Source organism: Trichogramma pretiosum, unplaced genomic scaffold (genome assembly GCF_000599845.2).
Source record: "Trichogramma pretiosum strain Unisexual culture from Peru unplaced genomic scaffold, Tpre_2.0 scaffold30, whole genome shotgun sequence".
Lineage (NCBI taxonomy): Eukaryota > Metazoa > Arthropoda > Insecta > Hymenoptera > Trichogrammatidae > Trichogramma > Trichogramma pretiosum.
In genome coordinates this window covers 908963-924588 of record NW_019641675.1, presented here as the reverse complement: position 1 = coordinate 924588, position 15626 = coordinate 908963, and the positions used below count along the sequence as shown (strand labels likewise).

Here is a 15626-nt window from a genome sequence, read left to right as displayed (position 1 = left end):
CACCTACGTGTATTTAAAGAGTTATAACTTCCATATACGTATACATTCAACTTCGCGGCTATCTGCCTAATGACGATCTTTTTACGCGCGTGCACGAGTACTACATTTCGCAAATTTTGGATTTTACGCGCTGCTTTGTACGGGAAGCCTATGACCGACGTGTTATCTCGCGAACCTCGGAATTAAATTACATCGTTGAAAATTAAACATAGCAAAATAATCTCGCTCTTCCTCTATTTCGAGCGTTATGTGCACGCGCGTAAATTGCTGCATGAATATTTATTCGAGAGATCTCGCACATGATCGCGATCGTCGACGTTACAACGTGTGGCTCTACTATACTGCCGCTGTTATATGGACTTGTGAAAAGTTTATGCGATCGCCGAAAGCTCAATCGAGTGAACTTCGCGCGCGTTCGTGTGTATCGCGAGCTTAATTTAGAAAAGAATATAATATCTGGTATACGTCGTAGTGTAATATGGATGTTTCTTTACATTTGGGCTTACGCTGACATCTGAATCCTGATTTTTTAGAGTATAGCTAGTCCCAACACGTGTGACGTGAATCATTATGATTCTATTCGTCTGGTTTAATACCATTATAAAAGTTTTGAATTAAATTTGATGGTAATTAAATTATACTGCACATAAAAATACCCATCATTGAAAGTATGCGAAAACTTCTTCCTGAAAAAAGCTCGGTGATGGCTGTAAAAGAGGAAATCAAGCGTAGTTTGAAAATTTCGTTGACATACCTTTTCTACTCGTTTCATCGTCGTATCATCGTTGCGTAGGCCAACAAAATAAGGCGTGTTTATCGAAAAAAATCAAAGAATTCATTTATTATTCATCCAATAGTTTACCACAGTTATACGCAAAGCTTTTTATAATAAAATTAAAAAAGCTCTGCACGATATGTGATTGAATATTCGTTGTTTGAAATTTATGAAACATCTTTAGATTTTATACGAAATATATATGAAATAATTATGCCCACTCGAGTGATATTATTTTATTTAAGGAGTTTTGAGAATTATTCTAATTTGCTGCACCTCAAAGTAAAAAGTGTTATTATGTAAAAAAGAATCTACGGTATGAAAAAGGAAATAACTTTTTTAGTTTATAACTCAATTATCGGACTTTATGATCTGGATATTTTTACTCTCTTGGTGTTATCGCTACCAAGAAACAAAACTGGATAAATTGAAGTTCGGTAGATGAAGTTGAAGTTTTGAAAATGTCTAAAAAAATGTTGAAAGAATAATTTTTTTACATTTGGAATTTAAAAAAAACTAAATGACCGATCAGATTTCACGTAGTCAATGAATTCGCCTTCTTCCCAATGTGATGTATTATTATTGATCAAAGTATAATGCACTAAATTAAAAATTTACAGAGAAATTGATTGAGCACGATTCGACAGAGGATAATGAATTTGTAAGATATAATATTATAATATTTTCGAGCAATTGACCAGTTTTTTACCGATTTTCAATTGGAATTGTTAAATAATTGACTTATCTCAGTTATAGTTTGGAATATTTATTCCAACCGCATTCGATGTAATAAAGTTACAACACTTTTATCTTATCCAAAAATTATGTTGATATCCTTGAAGCCATTATACTTGAAATATATTTCCAAAGAATTATGCATTTAATCTCAATGCGTCAGGAAGTGCATTTAACTAAGTATATAATATGTATATAAAAAGTAAACAGATGGCGACTGCTGGCGCTTAGTATGCCGCATACGTTTTTACTACGGGTTTTTGTTTAATTTATGATAGCGCACTGATGGCGATAGATCATTTTTACCGAAGAATAATATACTTAATCTGAATCACAATATGTTCCACTGCACGAAGAAAGCAAATGCAATTAAACGCCCAGATACAGCATCGTATTTGAACTGCACTAGCACGTTGAATTGAGTTCCAACAGCTCGAAAAATTTAGATTCGCCAGTGATACAATTTTTCAAACTCATAAAATATCAAATAAAACTCAAATTATGCATCTGTTGCTTGTTATTAAATTTTGAAATAAAATAAAGAGCAAGCGTCGTTAAATCATTTTTCATGTTTATTCTCCATTCGACGTATACAAATGTATGATATTGATTTGTATGCGCGGCGAATAAAAATGAATATGCAAATGATTTTATCAAAATATTTAACTGATCAGAAAATATAAAATATTATCCGAATAAAAAAGAAAATATTTATGTATAAGTAAAAGATTCATGTTTATTAATCTTGTAATTCGCAACGAAAACTTACGTAAATAAAATACGAGTTATAAATTCATTGTTTGTGTAACGATTTTTCAATTGGAGTGTCAGAATTTTTTATCATAAATTCGGAAGCTTATTTGCATTTAATACATAAATTTTTTGAAAGTTTTATAAAGTGATTACTAAATCTTATAATTCAAATTAATTGTCATTGTTTTTCTTTAATATTACGTTTTGGCATAATTTCACACGATCATTAAATTAAATAAATATCAGATTGATCAAAAACTAATGTTGATTTCTTATTTCAGAATATAAACACATATTTTCATTTTATACTCATGAATTTTGTTTTGCTTTATCAGATTTACTATAAAAATTTTAATTCTTAACTCAAAAAATGGAATCTCTATAGATTTACAAAAAAACATTTATTGTTTGTTTTAATGAAAATTTGTCACTTTCTGCTATTTTTTAATAGCTCCACATGTTCATAAATGTTTAAAAACGTTCACTGATTAAAAATTTGTTTAAATAAAATAATTTCTCAAACAATTCTTGTATTATTATTCAAAAATATTGCCAGAATATTTTTGTTTTTATTCAAAAAACTTATTTTTTTAATATATTTTTAAAATTAAATTAAAAATGATTTGTAAATTACAACTGATAATAAATATAAAATTTTTAACTTGTATTTGGTCGTACATCTTGTGTTGCTGTAATAAGTAAATTAAAAATAATCAATTTTTCATCTTCAAATGTATAGTGCAAAAATATGAACTGAGTGTAACCTTTGTATGAGTATTCTAAAGCTGTTGCTACTGTTCTCATATCTCCTTCAATACTTCTAGCCCAATTCTCCACATCACCAATTTCTTTCAACGCACTTGAAATTGATTCTACTAAAAGAAGCCAAGATTGAGTTTGCTTGGCAAAGTTTGTAGCGCTCACTTGTAACTGCTTAGCCTCTGCATCAAGTTTTTTCTGATTCAGGTACGCTTGTGCAACTCTACATAATTTACAATAGATATCAGCAAAGTTAACCAATATTGATGCAAACTACTTATATATTTACCCAACATTCAAGTGATCTACTAAGGCTTGTGTTAAGTTATTGGCAGCTTGTACAGCTTCCTTACGCTTTTGTTCTAATGATCAATAAAAAAATGTAGTTTCATGAAGTATTTGGACAACAATAGTTACTGACAGTTATACCTTGTTTTTCCTTCCTGGATGATTGCTTATTTTGATGCTCTTTTACTATAGTTGACAACATTATTAAGGATGGTTTTGGATATTTCAAATGATGAAAACTTATAATTTGTTCAATTTTTTATTGATTTATTCCATCAAAGTATCAGTTCTCTAATATAAATTACATCGGCTGCTTATTGTGGAGCCTTTGCAATGAATACAATCTTCGCGAACATATCTGTTGACACTTTTTAGTAGACTAAAATGTTACCAGAGGGCGCGCGCTAACTGGTGGAGACCGAAAGGAAGGCTTGATCTATGGTTATTTATAAATTATTACGTATAATTTATAATCTATAGTATATACGTGTTTTAAATTTAGCAAGGTTAACAAGTTTTAATAATAATAAAAAAAAAACGTTACATTTAAAATTGCAAGTACTTCACAATTAACCCACAGTCACACATTGTGAAATTAAAAGAACAAGATGAACATATCCTCAAAAAAAGAAAATTACATATAAATTAACGCGAATTATAATATAAATTGTTATTGAAAAAGTTAATATATAAAAAAATATTATACTAAAAACCTGTTTTCCCGATTTACCATTAAATTATTAATGTTTATGAATACAATCGAGCTATTAGTTGTTAAATAAATAAAATTCTATTTAATTTAATCATTTAGGTAGCTTCCATCAATTTATAATTTTCAAAACTTTTAATATGTATGAATGATGTAATTACTTGGTTGATTGATATTGGTGGATTATCGAATAATAAAAGGATTTTTAAGGAATTGATAAGGTATTGGATATAAAGATGAGACCAAAGGATGACCAAAAATAATATCAAGTAAGTTAATCAATAAAATATGTTTGTAATATTAAAGTTAATCACTGTAACTTTCTTTATAATAAAAATAAAAAAATTGATAAAGAATATGATCATGAAAAGTTCAAAAGAGGTTTTTAAATTCTCATTCCCTATTTATGACAAAGAAATGAATGAAACCTGATATTGACTCTCAATGATCAACCATCCAATTACTTCAAAAACTTTAAACAATCAACTATTTAAGTTCATTTATCAAACATGTTTCATTCTAATTCTTCACTTCACTTTGAAGTTTCTGGGTCTTCAAAACTTGCTAACTTGAATTTCTTTGTTGAAGAATCATTTCAGTATTTGGAGGTGATCATATTCTTTGTCACTTTCTAGTAGCGCGTGCGAAAACCTTGAGAAGAATCTTCATTGATTCAATAGTTGAGATCTTCATTAATCTCATCTTCTATAGTTTTCTTTCAAAAATATTTTTCTTTCTTTCAGAGCGAGTGAAACTTGCAAAATTTTCCTTTATCCAATACCTCTTGATTCAAAACCTTACAAACAAACAAACGTGTTAGAGAACTTACATGAATTTATTCAAAAATTTTCTGATATTGAATATTTATAATACTTGAGTCATATGTTAAATTATTTTCATTAATATTTTTTAGGGTAGATTAATAAAGTTTGCGTGAAATAATTTAATACAGTTCAATTGTAGTTGCTAGAAAGCTGGAGTATCATTTTCAGTCATAATTTATTCAAGTTTTGAATAATTACAAGTGTAAACATGAGTTTAAAATAGACGACTTGATGTACTCTAGCTTTTACATTGTAAGTTTTTTTGCATACAATAAATTCTAACTCATTAATCTAAATTACTTGATTCTAAGTTTATAAAATTGAAAATTCGAGTTTGGAAAATATTTTTACAGTTCATTCTAATTTTTCTATTTTTAAGCAAAAAATAGAAATTTGAGACATTTTATTCATGTTTATCCGTATAGTATTGAACATTGTATAGGAAGGTGAGAATAGCGATAGAACATGACGTTTGTATTCAAATGATCCTGAGCCTATATGCATAGAGGTAAATTAAGTTGGGTAAGGTCAAAGGATCATGTCGCGCAAGTGGCTTCCAACACCTGGCCTCTCATCAAAATTGTGTGACTTAATATCGACCTGAAATTCATTAAGTAACAAAAACAATATTTTTTTTTGTATCCAGGTTGCAGAGAAGTTTCACTAGTTTTTTTTAATTAAATAAGTTAAATAGATCTCGTTTTGACTTTTGACTTTTTTTTAAAGATTCATGCTCTCACTCTTTCAAAATCAATCACACACATTTACTCATTTTAAACTATCTGATCTGAAAAGTTTCATAAAACTAATACATTAAATAAAGCTGTTCTTTAATTCTCACTTCCCATATCAAATAAATTATAAACAATTTAAATTGTTTACAAAAATATGTACCAGTAAATATAAAACCTAAATTCAACAAGTACATATTCAAATGAAAAAAAATTGACTGTAAAAATTCAAAACAACTATCAATTGAATTATAAAAGCCAGCTCATTTTTTTGTAAACTAATTAATATGCCGAATCATTATATGAATAACGATCAGACTTACGTGGCGAATACGAGCGTGATCTGGATCTTTCATATCGTGATGAGCGGCGACGACTCGATGACCCTGAATAGTACGGACTAGGCGAACGTCGATGACTACTACGATTATTGTGACTGTTGGATGAAAATTTGCATCAGTTGGAATTACCAAAATAAAAGTCATAAAACAAATTACACTTACTCTCTGCGTCTACCGCCACTATCACCCCAACTGCCACCGCCGCCACCACCACCACCACTGCTGCCTCGACTTTCATAAACATGAGTTGGCTTTCCCATGTAAATTCCTGGAGTAGGTGTATGAGCCCTTTCTGTTATGGAAAAGTCTACCCTAATGCGTCTACCATCGATTTCCATGCCACTGCACTGTTCTTTTGCTGCTTTAGCATCCAGCATTGATTCAAAATATACAAAACAGAAGCCTTTGGGACGTTTTGTCTGAAAATATGAGTTATTATTGTAAATGACTTTCATGATGTAATTGAATAATTGAAAAGTAAATTTAAATTGTTACCCAAGGCCTTTAACACATGATTTTTACTTACATTCATGCGTTCTAAAACTCGGGTGAGTTTAATATTTCCCTTTAGTTAAATAAAAGTTTACTTGATAAAAAAAATAAAAAAAGTAAGATGTCTTACATAATATTCTATTTTGACAAATACATGTAAGGACAATATATGAAAAGGGAAATAAAAAATAAATTCAAATAATTATCATGCATACCTTAGCATCAATGACAACGACGACACGCTCAACAGGTCCATACTTTGAAAATATATGGTACAGTTGTTCCTCTGTAGTACAAATAGACAATCCAAAAACTCCTAAACATCTGTTTGGGCAAGGATTATCTCTGTTGCCTACATGCCTTCTTCTCGATGACATTGGAGATCTTGAATGTGATCTAAACATGCCTCTATCTTTTGAGTATCGTGACCTAGAGTATGATCGTGATCTACTTCTTGATACTCGGCTGCTTCGATATGGGGAGCGACTGTGGCTTCTGCTTCCACGCCGGTTTTCATATTTTGAACTCTTATAAGATTTACGACTTCGACTCATGGAATTGCTACGTGATCTAGAATAGTTTTTCATCGAACGATGACCATCTTTATGTTCTCTATACTTGCTTGACTTAGAGTGGGATCGTGATTCTGGCATATCTTCATCAGCCCTTGAACGTCTTGGACTTGGACTACGACTGTCACTACGTTTCTGTAAAAAAAAAATGGAATAAAAAGTATTAATTCTGATATGAAAAATTGAAGATTCTAACATGTATTATGTTACTTATGCAGGCATGCACAAATTTCATTGCATAAGATAGAGTTGATTTTGTTCATAGATAGCAATCATTTTGAGAATTCTTTCAGAAAATTCTGTCATTGGTTTTTAAAGCCAAATATTGTCTACCAAAAATGGTATCCTTTAACATCATATTATAAAGTTTGACAGAAATCAATGTTAGAAACATCTTATCTACTTAATCATAGTTTAAATCATAAGCATTTCAACATCGATTCGAATAGATATATTCTCAGACAATCAAACGCCATGTTTTAATAAAATAAAAAAACATTTTAAACAAATAAAATTAAAAAAAAACACTATCGCTCACGAACCGGTCATTAACGAGGCTGCGTGACAGAACTATCGATTAAATAACCTGGTTGCTAAGAGATTATAGGGTTAGGTGTTTGAGCTATATATTAATGAAAAATCACTTATGGCGAATTATTGTCTCCAATAAATAAAGCAAAGGTACATGGCCCTAAATGAAAATAAGGATAGCCATAACAGTAAGCATGATAAAGGACCAAGTCAGCTATTTACAAACAACAGTGCGACTGGATTGTCTTCGCGAACGTAATCGATAAGATCTCGGGGGGATCAAAAGAAATATTTGGAAAAATTAACACCGGCATGGCTGTCGGTTATAGCGGCTTTTCAAGGCTAATAAGTATTTAGCTTATTAAAAGTACACGCGCGCGCACACACACGCGCTTTTCTGCGCAGAATTTCGCACCAGCACGATCTCGGAACATACACAGCAAAAGCGACGACAGCGTGCCTTCTTTTCTCTTCGCGCTCTTCGCACGAGCCGAATTGTATGCTTATAATTTTACCTTGACGTCGTCCATTTCACGGGCTTCTTGTTTCGGGAAGAGGTATGACGATGAGTAGTGAACCACACGAGTTCCTGGGCCCACCGATTAAGTCGAACTTGGATGGATGGAAGCTCGAGATTTATACCAGAGCTATCGCTCGATGAAGACTGCACCGGGCTTCGTTCGTTGCTCGAGGCTCTCCGCTTGAGCTGCGCTGGCACACGAACACGAGGTGTGTGCGTCTCTCGGTGCTGTTACTGCTACTGCTGCTTAGCTGGCGCTAACTGCGGTGCGTTTAGACAGTCGCGAGCGCTGCTGCCGCTGCTATTCGATTGCGAATTCTGTGTTGTGTACACTATACGACAGGCAGAGCGGCGCAATTGGGAGTTGGGACGATCCAACACTTCCGTCTCGTGCGAGTGCGACAAGGACGGCGACAAGCGGCGTTGCTATCTGCGCGAGGGGGGACAGCAGGGGAGGGGGGAGGGCTCGCAACTTCTCACACAGCCCCGAGCGCCAACAGCTCCGAGCACGCCTAATCGATTGGACTGGTTATACTGCCCTCGTATTACTGAGTCCTTGTGCCTCGAGAAGATCTCTTCGCGCAGCGGAGCTTCGTACGAATTCAAAAAATCGGTGCTCTGGCAGAGGCATTGTCAGTATGTCATCCAAAATCATTAATTCATGAGAGCGGCTGACATTGGACGAGCGCAAGCGCTTTGGCAAAATTTGCAATCGTGCAGCTTAATCGAAAAACTCGAGTCTGCTGCACGACGACGACGACGGCTGACGTCACATCCGGGCTGATAATCGCGACGATGCATTCGCAAAGCGATTCTCGTACCACCCGCAACACGCTTACGGGGGCGCTGTTTGTTGCGCGAATTTATAATATTGTGTTTCGCACGTTGAATCGAGCGCCGTCAACCGATGCTTGCAGACGATTGTGCCTGGGCGCGCTGCTTTTCAAACACGTGCCTTGTAGTCTAGACGCTGAGGGGCTTTCGTATGCATGGAAGGTCCCACAAAAAACGAAGTGTATTTCTACGTATTTTGACTCGCTGAATCCGAATTTTCCATTCTTACCTCGCTCAGATGGTCGAGTAATTTGTTATAAACAAACCCCCTCAGCGCCTAGACTATTGCGGATGGCATCTCATTTTCGATTTTTTCTTATCTTTGAGCAGCGCTTGGTTTTTTTTTGTTTTTAGTACAGAAATTAAGTAATTTTATGAAGTTGTCAAAAGTGTTCAATGTCGTGAACTTAATTACGACGTATCGTAGTACCTCTAATTTCAAAGGGAGAACTATTCCATTTGTTTGGCTTTTTTTCTACGAGGAGCGCTTTATTGAATCTCAAAAATACCCGCTAGTCTTTTATATGGGCTGAAAGCTCGCAGTCTCTTTCGTCCACGTAATTTCAGAGTTATTTTTAAACGCATTAGTCAAATGTATCTATTAGTAAAGGATGACGCTGAAGTACAAAAATCCGTCGAACATGATGTCAAGAATAAATTGTTTAAATGTGTGGATAAATAATCGAGGAATTTTCATCAAAAGTTGAATTCCGGGTGGACAAGAAGTTCAATTTGCAAAGGTGTCGCTAGCTCTCGGCTATTGCGAGATTTGCGCAATACATTCTGGCAATACACAATTGAAATACGATAATCTACCTCTGTTATAACACAATAGTACAGGACATACATGCGCACATACACAATATACAATTTAAAGTGTGTGTGTATAGTGTATACGTATACGGTATCAAGGCAGTGCAGCGCCCTGCGCCTGCCTCTGAACTTTATTTACACACACACATGGTACACCAGCAGCAGTCAGCGCACACACATTGTACAAGTGTATGTACATACAATGACATAGCCGCCGCGCCGCCGCGGCCAGCTGCAGACGAGCGAAACAGAGACTAGTAACCGATCCGACAGCTCGGGCTGAGCACACACAGATAGAGACCAGCGAGCGTCGCGGGTAGTTTTCCCTTTTTCGCAGCTCCATCGAGCCATTATTTCCCGTCGTCAAACGAATCAAGCTTTTTGTGAGCCTTTGCCAAAGACGTTCACATTCTGCGTGGTTCGCTTTTCGCTTACGAGGAAATTGCTGGAATCGCTGGAGCCGTGGTCTGTATCCGAAAACTCGTCGTTGTCGTGCGCGAAATATTAAACGGTCGCTCGTTTAAAACACCCTTGCTGCCGACGCTACCCACCGTCGTCGTCGTTGCGTCCGTCTATACGTATACCCAAAAATATATATTATACGTAGCGCGTTGTGTGCTATATCTCCCCCAAACTCCTGCAGCAGCTCTATAAAGTCTCGTAAAGATTCTGCAACCGAATTTAGGAGTCTCTCGTGCTTTCTCGACGTTGACGTCGGCATTGTGCGCGAGTGGGTCTCTTGGCATCTCTTGGTTTTTCTCGCAAATTCCAGTCGTCGAGCGAGTGTGGCCGATAACTCCGAAAACAAATATCACGCTCACTGACGTCTACAATTAAGCCGTAAGTAGCCAAGCGCGTACACTTACCTATTCGACTTTTCATACACACAATTCCCATGATACGTGCCATTGTTTATGTCTATTCTGCAATCTTCATAATTGCTCCGTCTCTCTCGCGCGGCTCGTATAAATATCCTTTAGCGAGTTTATTGATCCCGCGCTGAATCTGCCAAGTTCGTAAGGTTATTGCATTGTTGTGCTTTTTAACTTATACGCGAGTTCTGTAGATAATATCTATTCTATTTTTTGTAAATAAAAATAACACCGTTGTCGTAGATGAGAACATTTATTAACGATAAAAACTACTAATTTATCGATTGGAGTGTTGAAAGTATTATTTTCCTTTAAATTACGACATTCTATTGCTATGCTAACATTGTCTAACTTAATTTAAAATGTTTGTTTCTGTTTCATTTCATTGGTAGTTGATGTTTTTAGTTGTTATATTAAATTAGTTTTTGTTATTTTTTCATGAATTAAGTAGGCATTAATCAAAAATGTGATTGTTATCCTTCTTTATTAGTGCCATGATGTTGTACCATGATGAGAATGGATCAATCAATGATATTTCTCCAAGCAGTGATAATAATAGCATGAAAATGGTTCCAATGAGTCAACCAACAACCTTCAATCGTCGTCCCAAAATCAAAGCAAACATGCATGCACTGATGTGTGAAGCATTACCTCTTGATGAGGCTGCCAGATTAGAAATGAAAGCCTTACCAAGTAAGACACCTGTTTCTGTTTTACAAGAATTGTTATCGCGAAGAGGAACTACTCCAAAGTATGAACTTGTGCAAATTGAAGGAGCAATTCATGAACCAACATTTCGCTATAGAGTCACCGTTGCTGATGTTGTTGGTATGTTGACAAAAATGTTCTTTTCTCAACAATTTTTACTTTTGGCTTCTTTTTTTTAATTTAATGATGTTTTTTAGCTGTAGGAACTGGCAGATCTAAAAAAGAAGCCAAGCATGCTGCAGCAAAAGCTGTATTAGATAAATTAATTGGAGTGAGCACTGAAAACCCTGAGGCTCCAATCCCAAATAGTATTTCTGAGTAAGTTCATTTATTTTACAAAAATATTTTATTTGTCAACCAGTTTAATAATATAGCCTTAATTTAACCAGTGCTCAAGGTATGCAAGACATGCAAAGCAGTTTTGGAGATGACAAAATTGCAAATAATCCAATCGGCTCTTTGCAAGAATTGTGTATGTCTCGTCATTGGCCGCCACCTAGGTATTCTATGCAAGGTGAAGAAGGATTACCTCATGAAAGAGAATTCACAATTATTTGCCATATTTTACAATTTGAGCAAGTTGGTCAGGGCAAAAGCAAAAAATTAGCTAAAAGACAAGCTGCACATAAAATGTGGCTAGCTCTTCAAGATACTTCTAGTCTTACGGTAGCTGAAGAAACCAAAGTAAGTCTAGTATTTGATTTTCTTTAAATTATTTGTTCATCAAAATTGTTTAATAAATTATTTAATCATAATTGATTTTTTTTAATTTTTTTTCTCTACCAATAAGAAGTAGTTAGATATATCCTACTTTAATTCGAGTGGAAGTGATTTTTATAAAGTAGTAAAAAAGTGTTTTAAAAGTTCAAGTTTCACAGAATCTGTAACGGACACTTTAAATTAATGCATACACTTTATTTAAACTTCAATCATTAATCATTTCCACTTCATTACTCAAATAATTGATATGCTTTTAAAATTTTCATTGTCCGTAATAGATTCCGGGAAAATCTCTTGTTCCTCAATATACTGAGCTAAAAGAATGTAGAATTGCCACATTGACAACTGTACATAGTCATAAAGTATCACAATTTCACAAAACTCTAAAATGTTCTAAAGGTGATAAACTTGATGAGCTTCAGGTTAGTGAGTTCAGTTAAAAATGCTTATATTAATTTTTAAAAAATTAATTCAGCCCAACAATTCAGTTCAACAAATTAATGCAAAATATAATGACCATTAAATCAAATTATTGTTTAACAGGATAAATCTCTCAATCATGATGTTATCAATCTTGTTCAATTTTTACAAGAGATTGCCCTGGAGCAAAAGTTTGAAGTAACCTATGTGGACATTGAGGAAAGATCAAAAACTGGTAAATTATAAAATAATTTATTACAACTTATAAAATAGTTAAAATCTTTAGTACATCATAAAAAAGCCTTATACAGTAGATTATTTAACAATCTTTCTCAGACAAAACAAGATCTACCAAAACATCTTTATTGCCTGTTGGAATGTCTTGATAAATTTGTTCATTAAATGCAACAGCCACTAAATAAGGCATTCGTTTCTCGTGTAGTGCTACAGATTCTAGATATTTATCGTAATATCCTTTTCCATGACCAATTCTTTTGCCGCTTAGAGTAAAAGCCACCCCTGGTAAAATAATCAGGTCTAGTCCTCCTAAACAGAAAATAAAATTGTTATAGAATGTTCAATTTAACATTTCGATTTTAATTAAAAGTAAAGTAATGCAAATATTTGCCATTTTCAAAGGCTCTTTCTCTAATTTCTTGAATGGTTGGTTGTTTGATATTCCATTTTGTCAGTGGCAGTTTTTCGTAATCCTCCATAGAATATAGTTTCACCATTTCCATTGTTTTTCCATTATACCGTGGGACAAAAACTTCTTTATTTTTATTAAAAATGTCTTCTAAAATATTTACTGTATCAACTTCTTCTGGCGTACTTAAAAATATTGATATTCTCTGACTAGATTGGTATTCTGGCAAAGATATCAACTGAAAAAATTATGAGAAAATTTTTTCACTTGGTACAGGTGCTAATATGCAAAATTATGGTATTTAATGACAAGTACTTTCTCCAAATGGAATACCATTTCATAACCTTATCTTTGAATTAGATGGCTTTTAACAATTAACATTTTAGTGCTTTTTAAAAATGTCTCTCAAAATAAACGTACGTATAATTCGGTAAGAGTGACGTTGAAGTATTGCGCATCACTACTTCAATGTACATACGTAAAAAGTAAGAGTAAACGATGTGCGCGCTACAACTACCGACTTCATTCAAAATGATTTTCAACGAAAAATTCTATAGTCAGATTTGAGCTTTATCGGTATCGATAAGGTCGCGATTTCAGGGGGAAAAAAATTAATCAAACTTACTTTTTTAAATACTGCATCCGATTGGCGCCGCCTTTCCTGGCTATCCATTCGACTAATAATTTCTCTTACCTCTTTGCGCACACGAGTTTTGGCTGATCGTAATGTTGCCATGGCGCAAAAATACTGCCGTCGTGTTTATGTTGTGATTATCGCGGGCCAAGCAGTAGAAGCAGTAGCAGCTTTGTCGATTCGTTTGCTAGGCTGAGACGCCGCGAAGCACAACATAATACGCTTAAGGACGCACGTGGACTATTGCTGTTTTATTTGTATAATCGCTTATAGCGCCGCAGACGCAATTTTGCACGATCTCTCTCTCTCTCTCTCTCTCTCTGTCTATTGAGGAAAAGAAAGTGAAAGAAAAAAAGAGAGAAAGAGAATGGATGGGGATCACTCGCGATCGCTTCGTGCGTCGTTATATATATAAGTCACAATTCTCGCAGCTGACAAAAATCCTCCCCACTTGATATATTTTATACATATAGTCGTTTCGTTTTCAGCTTGCTATATATTATTACTGAGTATAGCTTAGAACATCGTCATTATAATCATTATTATGCATTGATCGCTTCGATGACGAGCGGTATGCATGCTTACGCTTGGATCGGCGAAAATTATTTTGCAATCTCTGTTTTTAACGTAATGTTGCTTCGGGTGACCTATGGCTTTTTCAGATTGCAATCAGACGTGATTTTGTCTCGCGTAACTCATGTATATGAGTTCGAAAACGTGAAAGTATGATAATCCTCTGAAAAATGTGTCTTTCCTTTTTTTTATTGCTTCGAGAAATTTTTTGTCTTTTTTCCTCATTTAACTATTGGAATTTTATGAATTATCTACTTTTTCAACTTCGAAAATTATATGAATGCATTAACTGATTTGTCTTACGCTCCGTGTTTTCTTTATTTGTTCATTAAAGAAAAATATTCGATTTTTCTATAAAATGATGAATTTTCTATTAATGATATAAATAACTTACAGGTAAATGTCAATGCTTAGTACAATTGTCAACACTACCTGTTGCGGTATGCTACGGCTCAGGCCGTACGAGCAATGATGCTCAGGCGGCAGCGGCTCAGAACGCCTTGGAATACTTAAAAATCATGACTAAAAAATGAGGTGTCTAATTCTTTTGCTTTTATCGGACCAACGATTCTCCTTTTTGAGGTAACAAAAATAACACCGATCATAAGAATGTCGTCAGCGGAAATGAAAAACTTCGATTTCACTAAAATTCAACTAGCAACAAGTATGGTAATGAATGTAATGCGTGTTGTAAAAACCATCACACCAAATTACCAATCCCAATATTGGTAGGAGACTAACTAATGTGGTTCATATTGAATCTGAAGATTATTTTTCCGTTTTGAAAGATGAGCAAAATTGTAATAGAAAATCGATTGATTCGCAATTTGTTTTTAAAAAAGTTATCCAAGACATATTTAAAAGGTATATAATAATCATTTCCTGTGTCAGATATCGTTGTCTGCTCTAATAATAATCATTAAACGGTTGTCATTATGATTTAACAATAAACAATATCAGTATACAATTTCTCATTTTTCACAATCATGGAAAATAATAATGAATTTTTTATACTTAAATTTTCAATTAGAGTTTTTTACTTCCAAAATATTTCAAAACCAGATTTAAAAATTATTTCTAAACATTTAAGAAGTAGTGAATGAAATCATTCCTGTAGTTTTAGTTGCTAAAATAAAACTAGTCACTTTTTTCAATAGTTTATCTTACATTTAAAGATTTTTTAATACTATTTTTGGTGACCATTTCAATTTGTGATCCACATTCGTTTTCTTTATTATGGAATTGGTATAATTGTTTTTTTTTTCAGTTGTTATGGTAAATGAACACCTTTATCTATTTTTTTGGATCCAGTACAGTAAAGTAGCTTATAAGCACCAAAAATATCATGATTTATTAACGACTTTTTTTTTAGAACT

General features: G+C 33.8%; 4 protein-coding genes across 8 annotated transcripts; 1 reads left to right on the top strand and 3 right to left on the bottom strand.

Annotated features, from left to right (window-relative positions):
- Positions 1 to 2860: 2860 nt before the first annotated feature.
- On the bottom strand, positions 2861 to 4768 carry LOC106653187 (biogenesis of lysosome-related organelles complex 1 subunit 1). Its single transcript, XM_014372521.2, has 4 exons — positions 3452 to 4768; positions 3312 to 3384; positions 3028 to 3245; positions 2861 to 2952 (listed from the first exon to the last, which is right to left on the bottom strand). The coding sequence occupies exons 1-4, from the start codon at positions 3510 to 3512 to the stop codon at positions 2921 to 2923; spliced, it is 384 nt and encodes a 127-aa protein (XP_014228007.1). The 5' UTR covers positions 3513 to 4768; the 3' UTR covers positions 2861 to 2920.
- A 208-nt stretch (positions 4769 to 4976) lies between these two features.
- Positions 4977 to 8355, bottom strand: LOC106653185 (transformer-2 protein homolog beta). Of its 4 annotated transcripts, none has more exons than XM_014372518.2 (5): positions 8026 to 8352; positions 6623 to 7114; positions 6078 to 6334; positions 5898 to 6010; positions 4977 to 5443 (listed from the first exon to the last, which is right to left on the bottom strand). In XM_014372518.2, exons 1-5 carry the CDS (start codon positions 8038 to 8040, stop codon positions 5433 to 5435), a joined length of 888 nt encoding a protein of 295 aa, XP_014228004.1. In that variant the 5' UTR covers positions 8041 to 8352; the 3' UTR covers positions 4977 to 5432. The 4 variants fall into 4 exon arrangements, with proteins under 4 accessions (XP_014228004.1, XP_023316387.1, XP_023316388.1 ...); XM_023460619.1 differs by having other exon boundaries at positions 5898 to 5995; positions 8026 to 8350; XM_023460620.1 differs by having other exon boundaries at positions 7947 to 8036.
- Positions 8356 to 9920: 1565 nt separating this feature from the next.
- Positions 9921 to 15235, top strand: LOC106653207 (interferon-inducible double-stranded RNA-dependent protein kinase activator A homolog). 2 transcript variants are annotated; one of them, XM_014372554.2, is made up of 7 exons: positions 9921 to 10517; positions 11040 to 11377; positions 11455 to 11575; positions 11647 to 11941; positions 12256 to 12399; positions 12521 to 12632; positions 14647 to 15235. In XM_014372554.2, the coding sequence occupies exons 2-7, from the start codon at positions 11044 to 11046 to the stop codon at positions 14781 to 14783; spliced, it is 1143 nt and encodes a 380-aa protein (XP_014228040.1). In that variant the 5' UTR covers positions 9921 to 10517; positions 11040 to 11043; the 3' UTR covers positions 14784 to 15235. The 2 variants fall into 2 exon arrangements, with proteins under 2 accessions (XP_014228040.1, XP_014228041.1); XM_014372555.2 differs by lacking the exon at positions 12256 to 12399.
- Positions 12665 to 14104, bottom strand: LOC106653208 (5-formyltetrahydrofolate cyclo-ligase). The gene is made up of 3 exons (XM_014372556.2): positions 13669 to 14104; positions 13026 to 13281; positions 12665 to 12943 (listed from the first exon to the last, which is right to left on the bottom strand). The coding sequence occupies exons 1-3, from the start codon at positions 13777 to 13779 to the stop codon at positions 12717 to 12719; spliced, it is 594 nt and encodes a 197-aa protein (XP_014228042.1). The 5' UTR covers positions 13780 to 14104; the 3' UTR covers positions 12665 to 12716.
- Positions 15236 to 15626: the final 391 nt, after the last annotated feature.

What these genes read in the sequence shown, in the direction of transcription:
- LOC106653185 (XM_023460618.1), bottom strand. An exon ending in TCGTTGTCATTGATGCTAAG is followed by an intron (nt 6,335 to 6,622) that starts GTATGCATGATA and finishes TCATATTTTCAG; the next exon opens with ACAAAACGTCCCAAAGGCTT. An exon ending in AGTGGCGGTAGACGCAGAGA is followed by an intron (nt 6,011 to 6,077) that starts GTAAGTGTAATT and finishes TTCATCCAACAG; the next exon opens with TCACAATAATCGTAGTAGTC.
- LOC106653207 (XM_014372554.2), top strand. Translation starts at nt 11,044, where the DNA reads ATGATGTTGTACCATGATGAGAATGGATCAATCAATGATATTTCTCCA. An exon ending in ATAAACTTGATGAGCTTCAG is followed by an intron (nt 12,400 to 12,520) that starts GTTAGTGAGTTC and finishes ATTGTTTAACAG; the next exon opens with GATAAATCTCTCAATCATGA. An exon ending in TGAGGAAAGATCAAAAACTG is followed by an intron (nt 12,633 to 14,646) that starts GTAAATTATAAA and finishes AATAACTTACAG; the next exon opens with GTAAATGTCAATGCTTAGTA.
- LOC106653187 (XM_014372521.2), bottom strand. Translation starts at nt 3,512, where the DNA reads ATGTTGTCAACTATAGTAAAAGAGCATCAAAATAAGCAATCATCCAGG. An exon ending in ATCCAGGAAGGAAAAACAAG is followed by an intron (nt 3,385 to 3,451) that starts GTATAACTGTCA and finishes ATTGATCATTAG; the next exon opens with AACAAAAGCGTAAGGAAGCT. An exon ending in GTAGATCACTTGAATGTTGG is followed by an intron (nt 3,246 to 3,311) that starts GTAAATATATAA and finishes TAAATTATGTAG; the next exon opens with AGTTGCACAAGCGTACCTGA.
- LOC106653208 (XM_014372556.2), bottom strand. Translation starts at nt 13,779, where the DNA reads ATGGCAACATTACGATCAGCCAAAACTCGTGTGCGCAAAGAGGTAAGA. An exon ending in CGGATGCAGTATTTAAAAAA is followed by an intron (nt 13,282 to 13,668) that starts GTAAGTTTGATT and finishes TAATTTTTTCAG; the next exon opens with TTGATATCTTTGCCAGAATA. An exon ending in AGAAAGAGCCTTTGAAAATG is followed by an intron (nt 12,944 to 13,025) that starts GCAAATATTTGC and finishes TTTTCTGTTTAG; the next exon opens with GAGGACTAGACCTGATTATT.